The sequence below is a fragment of the Anolis sagrei genome, chromosome 2, assembly GCF_037176765.1.
Source record: "Anolis sagrei isolate rAnoSag1 chromosome 2, rAnoSag1.mat, whole genome shotgun sequence".
Classification (NCBI taxonomy): Eukaryota; Metazoa; Chordata; class Lepidosauria; order Squamata; family Dactyloidae; genus Anolis; species Anolis sagrei.
In genome coordinates this window covers 250,111,605-250,137,881 of record NC_090022.1, presented here as the reverse complement: position 1 = coordinate 250,137,881, position 26,277 = coordinate 250,111,605, and the positions used below count along the sequence as shown (strand labels likewise).

General features: G+C 37.1%; 1 protein-coding gene across 8 annotated transcripts in view; it reads left to right on the top strand.

The window, feature by feature from the left end:
• PAM (peptidylglycine alpha-amidating monooxygenase) overlaps positions 1 to 26,277 on the top strand; it is a 170,364-nt gene that overhangs the window by 128,205 nt on the left and 15,882 nt on the right. For 5 of the 8 annotated variants that reach the window (XM_067464524.1, XM_067464525.1, XM_067464523.1 and 2 more), the window contains exons 15-21: positions 6,880 to 7,197; positions 10,744 to 10,873; positions 19,314 to 19,430; positions 20,415 to 20,487; positions 21,041 to 21,251; positions 22,848 to 23,048; positions 25,751 to 25,869. In XM_067464524.1, the coding sequence (XP_067320625.1) occupies positions 6,880 to 7,197; positions 10,744 to 10,873; positions 19,314 to 19,430; positions 20,415 to 20,487; positions 21,041 to 21,251; positions 22,848 to 23,048; positions 25,751 to 25,869 (1,169 nt within the window). The remainder of the gene's footprint in view (positions 1 to 6,879; positions 7,198 to 10,743; positions 10,874 to 19,313; positions 19,431 to 20,414; positions 20,488 to 21,040; positions 21,252 to 22,847; positions 23,049 to 25,750; positions 25,870 to 26,277) is intronic. The other 3 variants (XM_067464528.1, XM_067464527.1, XM_067464526.1) reach the window with 1 other exon arrangement.

Genomic DNA, 26,277 nt, shown 5'->3' with positions numbered 1-26,277 from the left:
TCAATATTGCCTCTTCCTCAACCCCCACATTCTGACTTACGTGATCAGGGAGTGGTGTCAGCTCCTCATCCCTCAAGGGCTCGAATCTGTTGGTTAAAGGGATCGCTGTCTCTTCAGGTGTCCTTGAGGGCTGTGCTTGGTGTACAATTGCAAAGTCCTCTAAGTAACTTTGTTCTAGTCCAACCCCCTGCTGGAAAATTGCATTCAAAACACCCAGCCTCTGTTTAAAAGCCCCCAAAGAAGGAGCCTCCACCACACTCCGGTGCAAAGAATTCCACTGCTGAACAGCTCTCACAGTCAGGAAGTCCTTCATAATGTTCAGATGGAATCTCCTTTCCTGTAGTTTGAAGCCATTGTTCTGCGTCCCAGTCTCCTGGGCAACAGAAAACAAGCTTGCTCCCTCCTCCCTATGACTTCCCCTCACATATTTATACATGGTCATCATGTCTTCCCTCAGCCTTCTCTTCTGCAGGCTAAACATGCCCAGTTCTTTAAGCTGCTTCTCATAGGGCTTGTTCTCCAGAGTTTTGATCATTTTAGTCACCCTCCTCTGGACACCTTCCAGCTTGTCAACATCTCCCTTCAATTGCAGTGCCCAGAATTGGACACAGTTTTCCACGTGTGGTCTGACCAAAGCAGAATAGAGGAGTAGCTTCACTTCCCTGCATCTGTGTGAGGTAGACAGTGGTTGAGATTTATTTGTACTACTGAAGCGGGATTTAGTTTAGGTTACTGATGCTATCAGAAAGGTATCACATTTTACTCTCTTCATGATGGAGGCTTGGCTTGATTTATGCATTAGTAAAGTAAACTCGCTAACTTTTGGTGCACCAGCCTTTGAGCCACTTTTTCTATCATCCAGAACACAACTCTGCTATTGATGAGACGTTACCGGTATGTTCCATCCTTTCAGTGGGGAAGCAGGGCTTGTAAAGGTGGTTCCAAATGAGAATCCAGGATTGCCACAGAACCAGCCTTAAACTTAAAGCAATGTAGAATCAGCAATTTTAAAGTGCCTGTATAAGACTAGTGTGATCTCAGAACAAAAGAATTTGCCTCTTGATATCAAATAAAACAAATAAGTTATGTTTTTGCTGAACCATTCTGGCAAGCCCAGGGATGCAGCTCAGAAAATGCAACAGTAATGTCAGAAAGATGTTGAAGAGTATGCGTAAAAATAAGAGTTTCTCTGAGTTATTCAAATAGTAATAGTATTTTTATTCAAAACTGCATGTATAATACTCAGTCACAAAACTTCTTTAGACAGTGAAGAACAGCTTAAAAAATCTCCCTGCATAATTGATAGATGAAAGCAGTTAGCAGATTTAATTCAACAACACTTACCAAACTCCATTACAAGATAAAAGAGAGAGTTAATGTGCGAGAAAGCATTCCAGGTAGGAAACAGCCAAGCCTTGAAACTGCAAGGTTATTCAATGCTAATCAAGGTGATCAATTGCAACATTTGCACTTGTCTCAAACAGAGAAGAGTTCTTTCCCCCCACCTGGACATTCCACCAATATATAAACCCCACTTTCCAACAGACCTCACATCCTCTGAGGATGCCTGCCATATATGTGGGTGACATGTCAGGAGAGAGTGCTTCTGGAACATGGCCATACAGCCTAGAAAACTCTCGGCAACCCAAAGCATTTTTAGTTTCCTCACAGTCATCAGAGAGAGTTCCTACTTCATAGACAAAGGAACAGGGATTAGAAATTACTCAAAAAATACTATCTCTTGTCCCTACCTATCTTACTATATGAGTATTGGATTCACTGCTGTCATGTAAGAAAGCTTCATACTGCTATTATTAGCTGCTTCAGATAATAGGAGACAGTAATGACTTGTGTTCTTCTAGAAGCAGCCTATCAATAGCAGTTTTCATTGAAAAGGCTGTCTGTTTCCTGATCCTTATGATAACATCCATTTTATCTAAAACATAAGTATAGTTAAGCTTTATTTCCTTCAGAAACTTTTAAACATTTTTTTTAAAAAAAACAAAATTTCTCAGTGTATCTTGTGATGCTAGCAGCCCAAGTTGTCTTGAAATCTTAAAACTCCTTACTGTCATTTTATTCTAGGCTTGCATAACTAACTCACTGGTGGCCCATTCTGAAGTTGGATCCCACCATCTCCTATAAACACAAGCACTCTGCTAATGTCCTAATATTACTTAATATACTCACAGCTGCTCAATTCTTTCCTCCTAACTGGGTTTTTCACTTGGGTGTTTGTGCAAATATCCACTATAAATACATCCTATCATAAAAGGGGTTCACATATCTTTTGGAATGCATCCTGTTTAGTTGGAGGAAAGCAAAACATAGTAATGTAGTACACATCCTTCATTACTAATTCTTGCTGTGTGTAGGAGTTAGTTATTGTCTGGTTTTATACCAGAATACAAAAACATTTTGTAATAATTAATAAATAAATAGGCTGATTGTGGGAGGCAAGTCAGGGAAACAGACTACCTAACATTAAGAATATTTTATCAAGCATGTCAGCAAGGATGGCTTAACACATTTTGTTCGGGTCCAATTTGCTTTGTTCATTTCATGAAAATTGGCCCTATTAACTCCAGCAATTATTCTTTGACAGGGGATTTCACTTGGGATATTCCCCTTCCAAAGGCTGAAATTGGAAATTTAGTTGAAATCGTTGAGCCATGACTGTTTATAAACATGACAGATTCTCTTAGGGTCATTTTGAAAAGACTTAATTTTCCTCCTTGCTGAGTTCTTAATAATGGATTTTCCATGAAAGACCTGAAGCCTAGTTATTTAGCATTTTCATTTTGTTGTAACACTTAAGAATATTTTGTAGCATGGCTCCATAAATGTACCTAAATAATTGAAATCCATAACCTCAGCAACCATTGTACACTAAACTAAATGAAGTATGTTTGAGAGCCAAAGAATTTGCTGAAGTCATGATTGAGCCAGGAAATTTAGTGTTCACAGCCTCAATCCAAACCAGAGATGGAAAAAAACCCTAAATCCAGTGTTTATTTATTGTTTATTTACTGTATTTACATACCGCCTTTCTCACCCCTGGGGGGATTCAAGGTGGTTAACAACATTTAAATGATTATTTTAATTGTATATTATTGTTAAGGCATTGAATTGTTGCTTGTCTGTAAGCCACCTTGAGTCCCCCTTGGGGTCAAGAAAGGTGGGATATAAATATAGTAAATAAATCAATCAATACATAAACATACTAATTGCTGGAATGGGCCTTGGAGCTACTGTTTAACAGTGGCTCCAGTCCTTTCTGGAAGGCTGCTCCCAGAAGGTGTTGTTAGGAGACACCTGCTCAGCCCCACAACCATTGTACTGTCATCTGTACGCAGGTGATGTCCAACTCTGTCACTCCTTTCCACCTGCTACTAAGGAGGCTGTTCAGGTCCTGAACCAGTTCTTGGCACCTGTAATGGACTGGATGAGAGCGAACAAATTGAAACTTGATCCAGACAAACAGAGGTCTTCCTGGTCAATCAGAAGGCTGAACAGGGTAAAGGGTTACAGCCTGTACTTGACGGGGTTACACTCTCCCTGAAGGTACAGGTTCGCAGCTTGGAAGTGATCTTGGACTCATTGCTGAGCCTGGAACCTCAGTCTCAGCAGTGGCCAGGGGAGCTTTTGCACAATTAAAAATTGTGCGCCAGCTGCACCCATATTTTGGGAGGTCTGACTTGGCCATGGTGGTCCATGCTCTGGTTACACTCCAAATAGATTACTGCAACACACTCTACGTGGGGTTGCCTCTGAAGACTGCTCGGAAACTCCAGCTAGTCCAATGCTCAGCAACCAGGTTGTTTACTGGAGTGGGGTACAGGAAGCGTACAACTCCCTGTTACACCAGCTCCACTGGCTGCCTATTAGTTTCCAAGTACAATTCAAAGTGCTGGCTTTAGCCTATTAAGCTCTAAATGGTTCAGGCCCAGTTTACCTGTCCGAACATATCTCCCATTACAAACCATCAAGGACTTTAAGATCATCTGGGGAGGCCTTGCGCTCGGGCCCACCTCCATCGCAATCACATTTGGTGGGGACAAAAGACAGGGCCTTCTCTGTGGTGGCCCTTCGACTGTGGAACTCCCACCCTAATGAGATCTGATCTGCCCCCTCCCTCTTGACCTTCCAGAAGAAACTCAAATCCTGGCTGTGGGATCAAGTGTTTGCAGAATAGACTGATTTTCTGGGAAATAAAATGTTTTTAGTAGACTGCAATAGACTGATCAGAATGATGATTTGAGCTGGCAAACTGTTTTAATGTATATTTATAACTGGTTTTAATCTTGCTAATTGTATTGTATGTTATGTTTTATATGGTGTTGTCATTGAATAGTGCCTATTGGTAGCTGTCCTGAGTCCCTCTTCGGAGGTGAGAAGGACAGAATATAAATGTTCCAAATAATAATAATAATAAAATAATAATACTAATGGCAAAAAAAATTCAATGCCAACATACAGTACACAAAGAAATCACAATAACTGATTACTACATATAACTATGAACTTAAAATCATTAAAATCATTAAACGTAAGACATACATAAAATTTAAGCATTCAGACAAATCATAAAATCATCCTAGTATAAACATTAAAATCCCATGATCCAGAAATCGTATTGTCATTGCACATGTTACTTAATTATTCTTTGTAGTGCATTATTTATTAGCCAGTGTTGTGGTTGTGACTGCAACAGAACATTATTCCATTTCCTCCTCTCCCCATACTTCTCTGCACCAAAACTAGCTACGAGAAGTATTTCCATAGGAAGCTGCAAGTGAGATGTCCCATTCAGCTGGATTTTGTCCTCCACCAATGAAGATTAACTAACAGAAATGGAAAATGATAACGACTATTCTTCTGTAGACAAATGAGAGTAGCATTTGCTGTATTTACTTTTCCATTGTATCTTAGCCAGTTGCCTGGAGCTTTTACACAAGAGGATCAAACAGCTGGATGGAGCTGAACTACTCTTTCATAGCTATCATGTTAATATCCAAAACAAATTGGTTAAAACCTAACCATATTAGTTTTAAGCAAAGGCAGTCCTCGGGTTACAAACAAAAATAGGTTCTTCGGGTTTGTTCTTAAATTGAGTTTGAATGGAAGTCAGAACAGGTACATTTTTTTCAGTGTAACTCCAACCTTTTAATATATAGAGAGAGGGAAGGAGGGAGAGAGAAAGAGTTTTGGATCGCAAAGGGAAGAGCTAACACCCCTGTGGTGTTCGTTCAGCTGTCTGTGCCCCTGTTTAGAAAATTTCACCTCATTTTCTGCCCCTGTGATAATTGGATTTCAAATATTTTGAGTTCCCGTGGAAACAAGAAATAACAAGAAAGCTTCAGTGAAGAACCTTTTTTTCCATGACAACTCTTCCAGGAGTGAATTTTCCTTCCTAGGGGCAGATTTTTCTCACTTCCTGTTGTTTCACCTACATTTGTAACTAGGTGTTGTGTGTTAGTGAGTGTTAGTTTTGTGTGTGTGTGTGTGTGTGTGTGTGTGTGGTTTATTGGTTCATGTGAATTTTATTTTCTTCTCTAAAACTCCTGTACAACCTAGCATTTTTACATATTTTCTACAGAGCTTGTAAACTGTTCTGAGGTTCATTGACATGGATAGCTACTGCAAATCTGGGGTGTTCAAGTATTTTATTACATTTTGTAGACATTTTGTATTACTGAAGTGAAATATGAAGGACCTTGGTGTAGGAAACCTGGTCTGGTTTTTTCCTACATTTGATGGATATTCTGAGTATTTTTACAAACTGATATGTTTTGAAAATATGCATGCTTTTCTCACATTTTCTTAAGTGGTTGGAATAGCTATATAGCAGGAATGGAAATCATTTTGCCCCCAAATGTTTTAGACCACACCTCTCAACATTCCTTATCATTGGCCATATTGACCAGAGAGTAAAATCTAAAACATCTGAAGGCGTAAAGATTCTTACGTTTGCAATAAATTATGCTTTACATTCTTTCTTTCTGCTTCTGATATCCAACTCACAGGAAACAGACACAAGTAAAACCAGGCAATGAAGAAAAAGGCCAAGGCTTTCACTGCCATTTTTAATATGACCATGAAGTATTTATCCAGCATAGTAAACATGAAATATTTATTCAGCACAACTAGTCCTAATGAATAAAAAGATATTGGCTCAGTATGTGACTCAGGAAAAAAATAGATAGCTTTCAAAATAAAAATGGTTCCAGAAATGTATGAACTTAATTGAAGGTACCTAGATTTTATGGAAGGGTGGTTAATCAAGCTGATTTTTTGGAAGGAAAATCAGAGATTAGTAAACCTTTCTTTGATCTTTGATAAATGCAGTTCCATAAAAAATACACAAACAATCAAGACTTGCACAGCATACCAATGGCATTTTCAGTAGCTTATGTGACTTTCATAACATCTCGTAAAATGGATACACTTTATTTGGGCCTGGTTTTATTTCTGTGTTTCTACTTCCTGTGATTGGAGGGGTGCATTTTATACTTGGAAGCTACAATTCAGTGTGTCTATTAGAAGCAAAATTTCAGAGGTAAGTGCTCCAGTATTGTATTGCTAAAAAATCTTTTCTGAAGTCTCTTGTCAGTATCGTGCTTTTGTTCCCATGGACAGACTTCCAGAGGTGAAGAGCCTCACTTGCTTCAGTTCTGAAAAGACACCGTAAAGACTATAGCAGTCTTTGATTTATGGCAGGAGTTTATGCGCAATGGTTCTGAACCAAGCTAGCTTTTAGGAGTAACGTACAATTTCTATTCTTTGTCAAATTTGCTGCAAAAAATCTTGCAATCTGCCTGACTTTTCTGCCCCCTTTCTCTTATCTGTTTTCTTTCTTTCTTTTTCCCCCCTGCACAGGTGATTTCTATTCACTCATTTCCAAGCTTCTAGGAGAAAGGGAAGATGTTGTTCATGTGCACAAATATAACCCTACAGAAAAGGCAGAATCAGATCTTGTAGCTGAGATTGCTAATGTAGTCCAGAAGAAGGATCTTGGTTGGCCTGATGCCAGAGAGTTTTCCCGTAACGATGAAAGGGCCAATGCCATTCTTGTCAGAGACAGAATTCACAAATTTCACAGATTAGAGTCCACTCTGAGGCCACCAGAGAACAGGCACCTTGCTTTGCAACAGCCTAAACATGGTGAAGGGAACTGGGAAAAAGAACTTACAGGAGGTGGGTTAGGGCTCTTTTTCTGTTTCAATGTCCAATAATACCAACTGTATTCCACTTTTGTCAAGCTTGCAAGGGGATATCAAATGGTGTGTGCAGTGTGACTTTGTTTCTTTTAACCAAAGTGGTATATCACATTCTTCTTACACCAGATGTACTGATGAAAAATTCATTTGTTTGTGTAAGAGTCAGCCAGGACTGAAGAAGTGCCTTAGTATTAAAGTCTATCGTAAAAGTATTTTTCTTATGTGCATGTGAGCTATCCTATCTCCTTGATAACTAAATGTTCTGTTCTTTTTCATTCATATTATTGCATTCTCATTTGATAATGAGACATGTTGATAATATCTCATTTTACCATATAATTGAAAACTGAGCTTTAAAAATGGTCATCGTGTTTTGCTAAACTGAGTGATCAAATCTTAGCAGAAAGATTTTATTCCCTTTGAATGCCCTATCAAGTAATAAAATACTTTATGTTATTTGTTGCAATTTAATATATTCCCTTTCGTGTCAATGTGGTTATTACTTCTAAAGTAATTTCTGCAAACAGAAGGTGGGCACAGACCTTGACTACAGTTGGTCTGTTTCACTTGCTATGATGTTGGTAAGCCCTCAGCTTTTCTTGCTTGACCAAGAATTGGAGACAAAGAGCTGTATTTCCTTTGCATGTTTTATTATACAAGTTGCTTAGATAAATAATTATTATTTACCTACATTAGCAGAGTCCAAAAATATTTCAGTTCAGGCATCAGGTCAAATAATTACTTCTACTAATCAATATTTAGAATTCAGTTTAGAGATGTTATCTATATTACTTTCTAGCTTAACTTGACTTCAAAATTCAGCCCCATTTCTTTAATGCAGCAATAGTTGAAGGTTGAGTCATAGGGAATACTATATCTTATAAATCTTATAAATTCAGACACCATGCCAAACCATCCTGATCAAGAACTAGAGCTTGTACATCTTCAAATAGAAGGTCCTGATTTTAGTTTGGTTACTGACTGCTAATTAAGTTTTGTCAGTTCAGGCATTATGTAATGCCATAGATTAAGTTTATTTAAGTGTGCCTCGGCTTGACATCTGAGTTGAATCAATATATCATTTGGTTTACAGTCTGAGAAGATTTATCCCAACATTGACTATAGTTGGCTGAACAAAGGTCCACATAGAAATGACTTAGAAGCCACCCGTTGCTTTGATTGCAGAGTGGCCACTTTGAAATTGTCTTTGTGGCTAACCTGAAAACCTTCATAATCCTACATGTGGCACGTACTTCACATTAATATTGGATGTACAGCAGCTGGCTTGTATATTAGCTTTACAATATTAGCAATAGCTAGTGTTTTTATATTGCATATTCATCAGCAAAAATGGTGTTGCTTGAAATTTTAAATAATTCACCATCTTCCTAATTATGATGTTTCTCTATTTTAAAAGGAAAGCAAGTATTAACTAAGTGTCTATGTATGCAATTTTAAATCAAACATTTAGCACAGTGGTTCTCAACCTGTGGGTCCCCAGGTGTTTTGGCCTACAACTCCCAGAAATCCCAGCTGTTAGGATCTCTGGGAATTGAAGGCGAAAACATCTGGGGACCCACAGGTTGAGAACTACTGATTTAGTATATAAGGAAGTTCATTAAAATGTACAGGTTGAGCATCTCTTATCCAAAATGTTTGGGATCAGAAGTGTTTGGGGTGCTGGAGATTTTCAACACCCCACAAGTAATTTTACATACAATATTTTAATAAGTTATTGCATGAAACAGTTTGTGCTCATTGAATTATCAGGAAAGGTGTCATTTTCTCAGCCCATCCCATTGGACAATTTTGGCATTGCGAGTAATGGATGCTTAATCTATATCTGCATTTTTCATTAAATGACATTAGGAATAGCGCTTTAAACTGCCACCCTTTTCACATTTTCCTGTAAGAAAGAGCCATAAAATTATTGGAGCTTACCTCTGAGTAGAGGTTCGCAAGATCATATTATTCTTCCTATATTGTTGCTCATTTCCCTCTGACAACCAACCAACAAAACAGAGAGGGATTGATAAATATTAGAAATTAAACTTTGCATTGGGCTAGATGTTGGACCTACCAGTCAAGGATTCATGAAAGCTGCTTCCTTGTGATTTTTGTGATTCCATCTTCGTTGCTTTCCCCACATAGCCATCTATGCAGTGATTCCCTTGGCATTTTAGGAGTGATTGCCATGAAGAGGAAAGGGATGAAAGTGTCCCTGTTATTCATGCTGTTTGCATCTAAAGCTGGATCCACACTGCCATATAATGCAGTTTGAAATTGCATTATATGGTCAGTGCAGCTGCAGCCTTAGACAGTTCAGTGCCGTTAAACTGCATTATATGGGTCTACACTGGCCATATAATTCAATTTCTACAGTGTAGATCCAGACTAAATGTGTAGTCAACCCCTTATTTGGGGACATTTTGGCTTTCAGTTGTAATCAAACAGAACAGGAAATCCAGGTTTGACTTTATCCTTGTTCAAAAATCCTGATTACAAAAACAAACCTCCTTTTTGTGGGCAGATTTCATCTGAAGCTTTTAAAATAACATTGGTCTTTGGTCTGTGATAGCATTTGCATAATATTGTTTGACTTTTGGTTCCTTTGTCTTGCTTACTTTTATCATTTATCTGTCTTTCTTTCCATTTATCATCTAGTTTTCTACCACGTTAGAGTTTATCCTTTTCGTTACATCAAATTGCAGCTGAATGCCTGTGTTAGACTACACTTTGCAGTGGATTTTGAAAAAAAGTGTTTCCACTTTGCATTTTAGGAAGCATAATGGATGTTACGTTTAAATGGTCATAATTCAGAACTGCTGAAATTTTTACATAGGCATCTAGCTCTTTAAATTAGCCATTGCTACCTTAAAAAGGGACTGTGAAAAGGAGTTTTGTGAATACTGTGTATGACAGATGGCTGTTAAATACTGCAAATCTGCTGGGGATTGATGTGTTTTTTCACCTTTCCCTTCTGGGAGAGAGTGGGGAATGGAGGTCAAAGGTTAAATATCCAACAGTGAAAAATGACATGCATGTTTATATGCTTGGATTGACTGAATTTCTATGTTCCATTTCCATCAGTGGGGGGTATTTCCAAATACACATGCATAATACATTGTTCTGTGTTTGATTGTTATGGTCAGTTCAATTTTGGTTGCGCGTAACTAAAATAACATCTGTGTCTCCTTTTGTAATACATTTCATCCCAAGAGTAATATCCATCTCCAGTAAGGCAAACATTATTTTATGCTTCTCCTGTACTGTTTTGAAAGGGTGCATCTTATAGGTATTCCACTAAACTCACCTTTCCACATGCATATTGAAATTGGGTAAATGTAACATAATATTAAAAGTACATCCCTATTATTGTTTTTGTAATGTGTCTAATATTTTTCAAGTGCTGTGTGCAGATTTAAAACAGTACACTGTTTGCTTTTTAAAAGAGATCATTTATTAACACAATGTATGATGAAAAAATATTTTATTCATATATTATTATAACATATGATTTCAGATTTAAAAATAGAAGAAATAGCTGATTGGCCTGGAGTAAACCTCAAGCTGGGCCAGGTTTCTGGGCTGGCCTTGGATCCTAACAGTAACTTAGTCGTCTTCCACAGAGGTGATCACGTCTGGGATGCAAAGTAAGAAAAATATTTCTGTGTTCTTTAGTACTTCTGTCTGTTTTTTCAACCTGTATTGCCCCTTTCCAGTGAATAAGGAAGGTTTTAATGCTTTTCATATTAAACTATTTTTTTTAAAAAAACATTTCCTGGCAGGTTTTAAATAAGTGGTTCCCAAGAACTAAAATATGGTCCTCAGCCTCATGGTTACTACACTGTTGCATCAAGAGCAACTGGTCTCGTGAAGCCCTCTTATAGTGCCAAGGCAACGGGGATATCGGGAGGGGAGAGGCTGATTATCCATGAAAGGCACAACAACAAGCCTCCTGACTGCAGCTTTTTCTCCCTCCCTCCCTGTGGGCAGAGCCTCTCCATGTTTTTAGTTCTGTATCTGGAGTTATTTGTGGTGATGATTCAGAAAATTGCATTGGATATACCACATCAGCTCTAGATTATTGAATATGGTTTTCTGTGGGTGAGCAGATGGGGACTACTGAGTGGCATATATTCTGTATCGGAAACTGGAGCTGATGTGGTCTATCCAATGCAATTTTTTGAATCAGCATCCCAAATAATCAAACCGAATCTAAAGTTGACCAAAAACTGATTCAGAACCCTTTTGGGGTTCTGTTGGAGAGTGGTCTCTGGTCAAAGAGGTCTCTGGTCAAAGTGGTCCCTGGTCAAAAAAAGGTTGGGAAACACTGTTTTAAAATGGGGAGCAGGATGGAATTGCCATATTGGTGGAAGCTTTAGGCGGATTATTGGACATATCTGATTTATTTTAGTAAATGTTTGAGCTTGAAACACAGTTTGTGAAAAGATGTATGATCATTTCAATACCAGTTGATGGTTAGCCTAAGAAAGATTTTATCCCATCACATATACAGGTTTGGACGTACGTGGAATGTCCACTTAAGCAAGACACAGTCTCTGCTCATAATTATGTGTGTACATGTTTGTATTTTTATTTTGTTGAATTTGTTACAAAGAAGCTTATGATTTTTTTTTAGATTTTAGGACAAATAGGACATATTTTTGGTCATGTTGATAATAATGAGTGCTTTAGTGTTGGAAGATGCTTCAAAATAACATATTTTTAAAAGTAGATGCAGTCTAACAATCAGTTATGCTACTCTACCCTGGTAAACAGTAATAAGAATAATGATTCTTTAAACCCAGAGTGTTCAAGTCTTGAGGCTAAAGTGGACATGATATAGTTAGATCCATATGTTAGAAACTGCATTGTGAAGTATTGGGCATGGCTGTAAAAATAAATGTGACATGTATTGTGAATTTTTAAAAGTCATGCATTCACTTTAGTTGGTTCCTGTCTTCCCAAGCACATTGTCTTAGCTAGGCTCATTTCTGGTATGTTGGCTGAGGAAAGAGCCTTCAGGGTTGTTTTGGGGGAATGTAGAGGAAGAGACTGTTTAGCATCCATCAGCATGGTATTTTTGCTTTTAAACTCATATAACTGCCAGCCACTTCCCATATGTCTGAGACATAAGTAGATTTAAAACAAAAACAAAAACTATTATTTAGGCACATTCTCAATTGGCCTAACAGTATCTCCAAATGCTATATTTTAGTGGCAGATTGTTTTGCAGCTACAATTGCTGAAGGAAATAACACTTTCTTTTGTAAAAGTAGTGTTTACTCTTAAAGGCTTTAATTGGATAGTTGTTATAGATATTCTGGATTTAGAAGGTGATATTGTTTTTTGTGATGTTCAGTGAGAATGTCAGATTCAGATAAATACGGGTTTTATAGCTTTGTTGTACTCAGGATTATATTTATCTTTATCTGTAGGATTATACTGATTACAACCTAGTATAGAACACATCAGGGGTGGAGACCCATGGGTCCTTGGGCTGAATCTGGCCATTCTCGGTTCCAATTTAGCTCTCTAGAGTTTCCCACTGACCTTGCTTTGTCCTCTGATATCATAATTTTGTACTGTCTAGATAGACTCATAGAATCATGAAGTTGGAAGAGATCTCATGGACTATCCAGTCCAAGCCCCTGTCTAGAAGCAGGAAATTTGCATTCAGACACCCCCGACAGATGGCCACCCAGCCCCTGCTTCAAAGCCTCCAAAGAAGGAGCCTCCACAACACTTCAAGGCATAGACTTCCACTGCTGAACAGCTCTCACAGTTAGGAAGTTCTTCCTAATGTTCATGTGGAATCTCCTTTCCAGTAGTTTGAAGCCACTATTCTGAGTCCTAGTCTCAGAAAACAGCAGAAAACAACCTCCTCCCTATGACTTTCCCTCACATATTTATACATGGCCTTCATGTCTCCTCTCAGCCTTCTCTTCTTCAGACTAAACATGCCCAGCTCTTTAAGCGCTCCTCATAGGGCTTGTTCTCCAAACCCTTGGTCATTTTAGTCGACCTCCTCTAGACACACTCCAGCTTATCAACATCTCTTCCAAGTGTGGTCTGAACAAGGCAGAATAGCAGGGTAGCATGACTCCCCTGAATCTAGGCACTATACTCCTATATATGCAGGCCAAAATCCCATAGGCTTTCTTAGCTGCCACATCACATTGTTGGCTCACTGTCTAGATATTCTCTAGAGCTTTTAAAAGGCTGAAGTACATTTCCTGAGACTTAGTTATTGGAACAAGCATATTTTAAACTAAAATATGCTGCCATTTGAGGGATTCTCCATCCTATTCCAATTTGCTTTTGGCACACCCATCATGACCATCCCGACCCCAAGAACATCTTCCAAATTAAATTTTGCCTTCAGACTGAAAGAATGTATCTACCTTTGGAACACATAGATTGTTCAAAAATTGTTATATTAACAACATATATCTCACTTGGTTGCCTTGTATTTTATCACACTTGAAAATCTTGATACTTAGCAGCTTTATAAAAGGGAAGCATATTACACACTAAGACAGGCACAAACAATGTACACACTACAAAGATATTCCTCAGACTTTATGATATTAGACTTACCAATGTAATAGGTTATTAATCTGGTTCTCAAATGTGCAGGGTTTTTTAACTTCACATATATCATGATTTTACTATCATATATTCCCTAATAACATGATCATACTCAAATAAAAGAATTCTAGTAAAGTGGGTTGCCATACTTGCTAGAAATAGATCTACAAAATGGAAGTAATGTTTAATGTTGTACATTGTAGCATCACTATATATGTTAGTAGTAGTGTAAATCAAATTCCATGTCATTTTTGCAGTAAACATTTGTCTTAAATTGGGAAGACTTTTTTGAATAAGTAATCTCTGTGTATTCAAGTTTGTATCACTAATAAGGGAACCAAATCAGGGGCAAATGTTAATTATCAGAAAGTATAGCTTTACCTGTTCTTCCTCTCTTGAGGAAAGAATTTCTTATCAGTCCTGCCTAAATATATGTACATAATCATAAAATTAATGCAGAGTTATTAATTGGGTGTAATGTCATAAATGTACTCAATTATTGGCCTTAGGAACCCTCCTCATTCTTGCTGGTTGATTGCTTCTCCGTCATACAACAAGGAAGAGGCAAACAAATTATCAGTGCTTCAGGCTCTGCATGAAATGGGAGCAATCTATTAATAATAGATGAACATTAAAGCTGTATATCTCTACTAGTAAATGCGACAAGCTGTTTGAGAACATTAAACAGTTGAACAGTAAGCATATGATCTAGTATTAGTTACGTTCCTCCAAGTATTCCTCATAATAGTCTCCCCTACTCTTCTTATTTTAGTAGTGCAGCTTTGGATTTGGCACAAGTACTGTACTTCTTCAGTTCTAAGACACACTTTCTTACCTATATAAACATCTCTAAAATGGTGTGGCAGGTGTATTTTATATGTTTTTGGTGATGTTGGTATTGAAATTAGGGTGTGTCTTACAATCAATGGCCTCTTACAGTTGAAGAAATACGGACATTGCTTAAATTGAAGCATTGGAATACATTTTTTCTTGTGTGTTTCTCAGAATACAGCCTATGAAGACACTGTTGGAAGCTTTATTTATTTATTTATAGATTCATAGAATCATAGAATTGGAAGAGATCTTGTGGGCCATTCAGTCCAACCCCAAGAAGCAGGAAAATCACATTCAGAGCACCCCTGACAGATGGCCATCCAGCCCTTGTTTAAAAGCCTCTAAAGAAGGAGACTCCACCACCCTCCAGGGTGGTGGAGGCTCCATACAGAGACTCAAAGCAGCTCACAAACAGCGGCTCTGTTCCCACCTAAAAAGTGTATTTTAACCTAACTGTTAACCTAAAAAGTGTATTTTCATTAGCTCTTTTGAAAATTGTGTGTGTTTCCATAATAAGCTTTTCTCACAGAAATACGAATGTTTTAATTCAGTCCCAGTATAGTCAAGAAAAGACATATAGAAATTAATGGGACTTACGTTAATTATTACTAAGCTGGAAACTATCCTAGTCTACTATCTCTCAGTATATTGTAAATTTTTATAGAGAACATATAACTCCCTACTTTCGAACACTTCAACGGATTTACAAATCCTGTTTACAAGCGTTTAGTGGACATTTGGTTGTCCTCTGTGGAAAGCAAAAGCTGAACCAGGCAGATCTCTGTTACAAACCAATAAGGTTATTAACTGTTCTTATGCTGCAGATTGTTTTTGTGTGCAGATCCTAAGAAATTAGCTGTATGTTTTATCCTAGACTCAAGTTTCAGATAATTTGAGAAAAAATAATACTAGAGACTGCACTACAAAACAGTTGTTGTTCTTGGTTTTGTACAAGGGACCTCACAACCCCCAGGTTGCTCCCATTGTTCCCACCATATCTATGTTACTCACCCATGTGGTGATTTGTCCCCAGCAGGTAGCCCAACAAAGAAATGACAGAACTCCAAAACCATCATTTGGGATTTGCTTTGCCTTAGTGCAATTGTAATAAAGTGAAAGCTTTTTTGAAATGTTTATGGCTTCACAGAGCAAATAAAAGGTATTCCCAACAGATCCACTAGGTGTATGATGGATATTTTTAATTTCAGAGTACTTAAGATTTCATTTGCAGATTGTTTTAATAATGAAATCAATGTATTAATCAATGAAGTACAAACTGATCTACCACTTTTCATAACAGAAAGCAGTAATATAAATATTTCATGGAAATTCCACTCTTTTATTGTGGTGATGTATAGGGTTAATAATTTGTTTCATACACACATTAAAAGTTAGCAAGTAGACCTTCTGTTTTTAAAAATCTGATCTGGAATTTTGAGGTAATCGTTGCCCCATTGATAGTTTCTTGCACCTTATTTGGATATATCTCCAGCTTCTCCACCAGCATCTTCATTGCTTCTGTGACTTAATGCTCTTCTTACCTAATTTTGTTAATTAGTCTTGTCTAGGTAGAGTTGGAGTTCATCCATGTATTGCCAATTTGGTAATAATGAATTGAATGGTTGCGGGACTGTTGGTATTTAATGCATAGATACACAGCATATTTGTTTCTGTCCTCTGCTTAAAGCTGTTTGTACATATTTATTTATTTATTTAAGTCAAACATTACATAGTTTCCAAGGAGTCTGTTCAAGAGGTAGCAATATCAGAACAAGTAATTATAACGAAAAAGACAGCAAAGTGTTTCTATCGATTTGCTGATTTTAGTTTGTTTGTTTTAAGTACCTATATAGTTGAGTACAACCTGAGTTTTTCAGCCCTTTTTTAGCCCGAAAAAGCCCCCCTCAGCTTATACTCAAGTCAAAGTTATTTATTGTTTTACTCTGTTGTTGTTGTTGTTGTTGTTGTTATTACATTTATTATACAAATACTGTAAATAAATAAATACATTATTTTACTCTGTTATTATTTTTATTACATTTATTCTTCTTCTCTAGTACGGGCATTACATTTATTATTCTTTACTCTTTTATTTTATTATTTTACTCTTATTACATTTATTATTTTACTCTATTATTATAATTATTTATTATTTTACTTTATTATTGTTATCATTACATCTATTATTTTACGCTATTATTACTGCTATTGTATTTCTATTATTTTACTCTATTATTATTGGAAGGATACATAAGCACATTTACATTGAAAATGGTTAGAATAATAGTTTAATCAAAGTTGGACAGTCTTATCTTAAATTACAGTTTTATATAAATATTCAAAAACGTTTAACCTACTGATGCCTCAATTAATGTAATTTTATTGGTATCTATTTTTATTTTGAAATTTGCCAGTAGCTACTGCATTTCCCACCCTTGCCTTATACTCGAGTCAATACATTTTCCCAGTTTTTGTGGTAAAATTAGGTGCCTTGGCTTATATTAGGGTTGGCTTATACTTGAGTATATATGGTAAGTTGTCATCATACTAGCATAAGAGTTTCTATATATAAAAATTGGGGAGAAGTAGAGCAATTTTTTCCCCAAGATTTATAAGTCAGGAGAAAACAAATAACCGAGAATCAGTTGGATTAACTGGGTTTTGTGAAAAGTCAGTATATGGATCAAATTTCACTGAGATTAGCTAAATGTTTTTTTAAGTAGCTGTTAAGTAACCCAATCTATTCAAGTCAATTGGATCGCCTTATCACATATGACAAGTGTGTCCAGTGCATTTCTGACAATAGACAGGTATATCAGAAAACTAAAAAGTGAGAATAGAACCCTCAGGGAATCGCTCTGTCTGAGAAACAAATCATTGTGGGGAAGAGGGAGGCCAGTAGAACTGTTACGCTGCAATAATGTGCAAGAACGTTTTAAATGTTTGCTGAAGCAGGGTGCCTCTACATCTGGAGACACCCCATAAGAAAATACATATTTACAAGTATGATAACATTTAGCAAAAAAAATGTGCAAGAATTGGGGGAACACAAAAAGTTTGGGCAGTTTGCCTATCCAGTGTTTTGCACCAACAAAGGTACATTGCACAATACATACCTTTTAAAAAAACACAAAATCACTTTGTTGTTGTTTATGTGTTCAGTCACTTCCGACTCTTCATGAACTCATGGACTAGTCCACACCAGAGCTCCCTGTCGGCCGTCACCATCCCCAGCTCCTTCAGAGTCAAGCCAGCCACTTCAAGGATACCATCCATCCATCTTGCCCTTGGTCGGCCCCTCTTCCCTTTTCCTTCCATTTTTCCAAGCATCATTGTCTTCTTTAAGCTTTCCTATCTTCTCATGATGTGGCCAAGTACTTCATCTTTGCCTCTAACATCATTCCCTCCAACAAGCAATTGGGCTTTATTTCCTGAAGTATGGACTGGTTGGATCTTCTGGCAGTCCAAGGCACTCTCAGAATTTTCCTCCAAAACCACAGTTCAAAAGCACTACCTTTGTGTAAAAAAAAAGGTTCGCAGACTTTTCACCAAAAAGTTCTAAAATGAAAGAAGCCCTCAAAACTACATTTTTTTCATTTCTAGAGCTAATATTCCATTTGTGCACTTAAACCAAGTTAATTATTTTGTGAATTATTTTAACAAAAAAATAGATAAATTCAGTGATTTTTTTTAAAAAAAAAACTGGGGAAGTTAAAACCAGAGTCAAATCTGTTTCATGATAATTCATACAGTCATAAGATGGGACTGATAATGCATATGTCACACGATCAGTAATTATTCTGTCCAGTGTCACAAATTTCACTTATTTTTTGTTGTAGATTTTTCGGGTATATGACGATATTTTTGGGCTATACAGCCATAGATGCAGGCAAAACGTCAGGAGGGAATGCTTCTACAATATGGCCATATAGCCCGAAAAACTTACAACAACCCAGTGATTCTGGCCATGAAAGTCTTCGACAATACATATTTGTACTTTCATAGAGCTGGGAATTTGAAAAAAGATAATTTAAATAATTTTTAAAGCAATACATTCAAATACTACATGCCAAAGTAATTGGCAGGACAATGAGTGGATAAAGTCACCTCTTTCTCTCTATGACTGTCTCTTGAAGTAACCACAAAACTGAATTATTCCCATGAGGCAGGATCCTGGGGCAGAAGTAGTCTTCCTCTTTGCTGCATCCAATACATTCTGATTTGTAGAATAGCTGCCTTTCATTTCAACCTGATTTGGTTAGCTGGAGCTTTGTTCTAATCAGTGGCTTTCTTTGTGTATGGTTTTAAAAAGGTGTCATATATGTGCTGCTGTTTTTCTTCTAATGCTAGTGTAAAAATCCTAGTCCATTCCCCAGATCCTTATATCCAAATGTGTGAAAGGGTGTCTATACACTTATGGTGAAACAGATGCTGTTAACCTAATGCCAATGTTGTTATGCCAGAAAATAAATCCTTATCATGCGAGAAATCCCCAGGCCAATCAGCACAGCATTGCCAAAGCCACAGCTGAGTACTTGGACAGCTACACTGTTTGAAATGTTTGTATGGTTATAGCTGTGACATCTTCTGCAGAGTTTTTATTGGGCACTGATATGTCTAACTTAGTACTTTCCACATTAAATGCTTTATTTGTTTTCTCTTTAGCTCTTTTGACGATAATTATGTTTATCAACAAAAGGGACTTGGACCTATTAAAGAAAGTACAATTCTTGTACTAGATCCTAACAATTCAGCAATTCTTCATTCCACAGGAAAAAATCTGTAAGTCTTCTTTACCATTTAAGATATTAATATATTCCAAAAATAGACAAGTTCTGCATTTTGATATACATGATGCAAACTTTTCATTGCAAACCTTTTTATTATTTGTTGTCATTGTTTAGAAACAACTGTTGCTCATTCTGGTCTTTGCGGCTGTTTACTCTCTCAAATTGACACTAATTCATACTGAAAATAAATATTCTCTTACCCTCATAAGGAGGAAAAACTAGATAGGCCATTCTTTCATTTTGGAAAAAGTGAAATAGTCCGGATTCAGTATTGTGGATCAGTTTTTACCTTAGGAAGAATAGTAATGGTCTGAGATACTTGCCACCAGTTTGTGTAACATTTACATGCTCTTCAACTTGAAGATATCTAGTTGACATCTGCTATTGTAGCTGATGGGAAGAATAAATGTTATCATAATAATGTAACCAGAGTTGCAAATTTAATATTTAATTGCTATTTTATGTAAACTGTTCAAATTGTCATCCCTGGGAGCAATGTACTTCACGCATTGTTGGAGCACAGAGTTGCAAAGCTCACTTAAAAAATTATTTTAATTTTGTCTCACATCTCTATTACTGGAATATTTAATCCTGTTAAAAATGCATACATTTTTGGAAAAATATCAAGTATTATATGTTGCTAAGGACATTTGCACTCTGTATAGAAGTATGGTCTACATATATACAAAAATATGGTCTAGAAAAATGCTACATTCTGAATTTTGCCCAGGTATGAATTTTGATGGTAGCATTGAATCCAATCCATTACTTAGGAATGGACATATTAATGGGAGAAGATTGAAGGGAGGATAGAGGCAAGAACATGTAATTTCAAGAAATTTGCACAAGCAAAACATTTATCCTGTAATAATAAAAGCCTCAGGCTACAGCCAGTATGATGACTGAATAGAACAAATTATTCTGCATTGACCACCCTCCCCCCTCTTAATACAGTTTTTATTTATTTTGTTCTCAGATTTTATTTACCACATGGCTTGAGTATAGATAATAATGGCAACTATTGGGTGACGGATGTAGCTCTTCATCAGGTATGCAGAACTGACTCCCAAAGTACTGCACTAACTCTGCAATTCTAGATTTAACTAGCTTCTGTGTATTATTAACAACTTGACAGCCTCATTTTTCTCAGGGCAGTGGAATATTTGCAAAATGTTCCACTTAGTGTAGCAATCATGGCTTGACATTTTATGCAGACACACTACTGAATTACCTCAATTACCTCAATGGTGATGGATTTCTAATTAGATTCATGAATGTTACTGTATATATAGTTATCTACAGAAAAATACTTTCTAGAGCAGTGCTATCCAAAATGGTGGTCCCTGAACCAGTTCCTACACTCAGGGCAACACTTATCAATTCCTGGAAAGTTTCCAAGAAAAATAGACAAAATTTAGCCAATAGTGACAACTATAATACTAGTCCCTGGCGTACTAATTACTTGTCTCCCACATGAGACACCCTGAGAAGCACTGTTGTAACAGAAAGGCATGTGGTATTTCCTATAAAATATAACTTTTTATCTTTGCCTGGCTCTAATATACAATTAAATAACCAATTTTTATCCATCTACATCAATAGGTATTCAAACTAGGACCACATGGTGTAGAATCTCCTTTGTTGACTCTAGGGAAGGCATTTCAACCTGGAAGCGACAGAAATCATTTCTGCCAACCAACAGATGTAGAAGTGGATCCAATTACTGGCAACTTTTATGTGTCTGATGGGTACTGTAATAGTCGTATTCTTAAGTTTTCTCCAACCGGAATGTTCATCGCACAGTGGGGCGAAGGTACTGAATAGAAAGCTATTATTTTTCTGATTTTTCTCTCAATGGTTTATTAAAGTGTAGTCAAGATGTAGTCAAGAAGTTAAGCCAACTCCAACTGAAATCAATTAGACTTAACTGTCTGTGGGTTTAAGATCATGTTCTAAAGTGGATTGCTATGTTTAGGAAGTCTCTCCAAACTTCACATACATGTTTCCTATACAAAATCCCCTCCGTATAGGAAGTTCATATATTATGGACAGTATTTTGTTTGTATCTGCTTCTTATCTTGTGTAAAAGGCACTGGGTTATTATTTTTTTGCTAAATATAACAAGTTCTTCATGCAATATTTATTTGAAATGAAAATGAGATTCAGTTCTTCATCCCTAAATGTGACTAGGAAACTGGGTGTAACCAGTGTATAGTTTGATATTTGCTGTAGTCAAACAGAAATGAATTTCAGGTTTATATTTTGGCGTTGTTTTAACTTATCTATACACATATAAATGTGAAAATATGTGTGCGTGTATGTGGCTACTTAGAGTGTCCACTTACACAGACAACCTCCTGCCTCCACAAACAGCTATTGCTCCCACCACTCAGGAGACACCAATCTCTACAATGACATTTCCGGTTATAGTGAACATGTAGCCCAACCCCTGCCAAGTTCCTCCCCAAACACCATACTGCCCACCACCCAAGGAATGCTTTCATTCAGGGACAATTTCATCCTAGATTTTACGTATCTCTCCATTGATGTAAAATTTGCATGATCCCACCCATTGCCTCTCCTTTAACCCTTTTCTACTCTTTTCAACTCTGTCTGCACAACAAACAGAGCAGAACTAATCAGCAACTAAACATACTGGAGGAGTTTGGGGGATTGACTTTACATGATGGAAATCATAGTTCACCCTTCATCAAGTCAGAGCACTGTGTCCCCCACTGACAATAACTCGGACCAAATTTGGCATGCAAAACCCCATTGATCTAAGAAAAATACTGGAGAGGTTTGGGGGGGGGGCGGATTCATCTCGATTTATAGCCATTCTAGGTACTGGGATGTATAGTTCACCTGCAATCAAAGACCACTCTGGACTCCACCAACAATTGTCATGGACCTAAACACAGAACCACCATGACCAGCTGAAAATACTGGAGGGGTTTGCGAGGAACTGACCTTCATTATTGGAAGTTGTCGTTCAATTACATCCACAGATACTGTGACCACCATCGATGACGGATCTGGACCAAACTTGGCACACAGAACCCCTATGACTAACTGAACTTATTGGAGAGATTTGGGGGGACTGACACACCACAGTGGGAGCTGTAGTTTATCCTGCAGCCAGAGATCACACTGAACCCCACCAATGATGCATCTAGAGCAAACTTGTCCAACATGAAAAACTTTAACTACTGATGGAGTTTCAGGGGTTTAACTTGGCATGATGTGAGTTTTGGTTCACCCACAACCTTATGCATTTTGTAAAATAAAAAAATGACTTTTTCAAATAATTTTGGCAACATTGGATACTCAAGCCAGTAATGAAATATTTTTGACCACAAAATCATTATGTTCAGATTTATTGGTCCTTAAACTGACATTTCTTTTTCAGAGCCTTCCATAGGTCAAGCTAAACCGAGCCAGTTCCGCATCCCCCACAGTTTAACGCTTGTTTCCGATTTTGGTCAACTGTGTGTAGCTGACAGAGAAAATGGTCGGATTCAATGTTTTAAGACAGAAACTGGACAATTTGTTAAAGAAATCAGACATCCATCATTTGGAAGAGAGGTGTTTGCCATTTCCTATGCTCCAGGTATTGACTTTTAAAATATAGATTCATACTTGAAATCTCTCTTTCTTGTGACAGCAGAAGTTGTCGCCTTTAGATATTTTAATGTAGGAAATGACTAAGATAATTAATGCATTACTTTGAAGTGCAAAGACTTCTGTTGCTGTCTGATCCTCTCTGTGCTCCCTTTAAGCTTATTCTCACGATTTAATATGGTTGAAATGTTTTAATTGTATTTAATAAAAGCTTTGATTCTTTAACACCAAATTTAGGCAGAGCATGTTTCAAATAGAGGGGAAAAGAGAGAGTTTCCAAGTCTTAAGTAATGTGCATAATACAGAAGTGTACTTAAAATTATGAAAATAAAACAGCAAAGAAAATACAATAATCAAGAAAGGAAAATCAAATGGAACTGTTGTGAGAATGTGAAGCATTTCCGATGTGAAAGCCCTTTTTAATTTGACATTCTCTTATAGTAGGCTATAAGACTGTTGTTTCACTTTTTTTCTTTTTTTGCTGCAATTCATTCAGTCCTGTCCCCCACCCGCCCCATTTTACTCTTGTTTTTGTTATTCTGGTGCCAATCTTAATGTTGAGAAATGAAAATCAAATGGAACTGTTGTGAGAATGTGAAAGTATTTCCAATGTGAAACTAAAGTTATTTCTAAAAAAATAATGAGAGCTCATATTATGTTATTATGGTTTTACCCTGTTTTTCTTATATATAAGAAGGTTTCATCTCTTTCCCTCTCACACCAACATCCCCTCATTTTTGATAGTTAACTGTATAAAATGGAAGGCAATAATAAATGAATGTCCTTGTTTATAAATACATGTGTAGCTATTTCATTGGTGACTGTAAATTCCAAAAGCTATTTCAAGTGTTATTACAGAAAACAGCAAAATATTTCTACTTCAGTAGAGGAAGAAATTACAGATCTTGACATGAGTATGAGAATATTAGAGATAAAATGTCTCAGTTAATAAGCAAAGCTTAAAGGAGAGAATTGTAATGTGAGAACATAGGGCTATGTTCTGCCTTCCCCGGTGAAGCGCCCCTAATCTAAATCTCCACTCTTAGCCTGCAGCTGCATTTCAAGACTGAGAAATGTATGTTGTGCATTCAAGTTATAGAACTCTTGCATCAGTTGTTAGTAGTGTAAGAGGTAAAGGCACACCTTGCCTGAAGCCGTTTCTTAGACTACATAAGAACAATGTAAGAAAACAGGGGGAAATGAAAAAATATTCCATTAGTGTCGGTCGTTTCTCTTTAGGGAGATCTTTTTCTATCAAGAAAAGATCTCTGCTGGAGAGTTAAGAATTGCCTGAATATAGACGTTAGTCATTAGAAGGTAATTGTAAATAATTATTTAAAGGTACAAAAAGGCAAAGAACAAATGTTACTATTCTGGTGTTCCAAATGAGAGATACTGCCTACACATTGAAGATTGGCGGCAAGTGAGCCATTGGTTTTATTAGAATACAACAGAGAAAAATTATGATAACCAATGAAGCTTTTGAGTATTGTTAATTCAAGTCTTTATGCATGTTTCTTTTAATAAATTACCTGTTACTGATTTCAGTCTAAAATACACTGTGACCCTGCTGCCTTTTTAATATTTACCTTTACTACAACAACCCTTTCTCCTTTATTAAAGTTCACAAAGGTCTTATTCATACACCCACTGCTTCATCCCTTGGTTTAGTCAAACATTATCAACATTTTTTTCCTACTCCTGGAGTGAACAAGCTTTATTACAGCATGAATATTTTCAGTATATATTATGGCTCAGATCCTAAGTAACTCAGGAAAGAATATGTTGTCAAAGGCTTTCATGGCTGGAATCACTGGATTTCTGTGAGCTTTCCAGGCTGTATGGCTATGTTCCAGAAACATTCTCTCCTGATGTTTCTCCCACATCTGTGGCAGACATCCTCAAAGGTTGTGAGGTATATTGGAAACTAGACAAGGGAAGTCCAGGGTGGGAGAAAGAACTCTTGTCTCTTGGAGGCAAGTGTGAATGTTGCAATTAATTACCTTGATTAGCATTGCAAAGCCTTGCATCTTTAAGGACTTGCTGGTTCCTGCCTGGGGGAATCTTTTGTTGGGAGGTGTTAGCTGGCCCTGATTGTTTTATTTCTGGAATTCCCCTGTTTTCAGAGTGTTGTTCTTTATTTACAAGGTTTTGCGATGTTAATCAAGGTGATTAATTGCAACATTAACACTTGCCTCCAACAGACAAAAGTTCTTTCTCCCACCCCATAGATATATAAACCTTCCTTGTCCAGTTTCCAATATACCTCACAACCTCTGAGGATGCCTGCCATAGATGTGGGTGAAACACCAGGAAAGAATGGCCTTACAGCCCGGAAAACTCACAGCAACACAGGAAAGAATGCTATTTTTCTAAAACACTTACACAAGGTTCCACTCTCCTTTTGGGTCAGTTCTTTCATCTCCATGAGCCCTGTCTTCCTAATTTTTCACCAGTGTTTCCTAACTCGGGTTGCTGTGAAATAGTTGTATTGCGTTGTTGAGTGAGATCTGAATCCTATTCTCAGTATTGAACAACTGTTACAGAAGATCATAAGGCCCTGTAGTTGGTAGTTGACTGACTCTAAGACAACCTTTCCCTTCCATTCATTGTTGTGCTTCGACCTTGTTGTGAAAAGGAAGAATACACTCACCACATGCAGATCACTAAAGAATGAATGTATGTTTGTAGGAGGTCTGCTGTTCGCAGTTAATGGAAAGCCTTACCCTGGAGACAAGGAGCCACTGCAAGCATTTGTGATGAACTTTTCAACTGGAGCAATCATTGACACTTTCATTCCACTTAGAAAGGTAACATGTGGTGAAGCATCACTTGGTTTTATTAAAAATGCATGAACTCTCATTTATTTTTCTTCCTTTCCACGCTTTGTGCACCTTTCAAACTTTAGCATGAACATTTTCAAATTACCTAGAAGGTGAAACTGAGTTATTCTGCTTCGTTAAATCTTGAATGTTCGATTGTAGAGCTGTAGTACTCATATCCTGTTTTCCCTCATCACAGACCTAAAATGAGACTGTGGTCCCCAAAATTATATTTTAGGATCCTTATGCATGGATGAGTGGGACATTTAGTAGCATCTTCTTCCAATATATGAGATTAACTCAAGGGCTCCATGGTGTGGTTTGGATATGACATTCAGGCATACTTATAGCATTATGCTAATGATTCTTGGGTCAACCTTTGACTGTCATGGCACA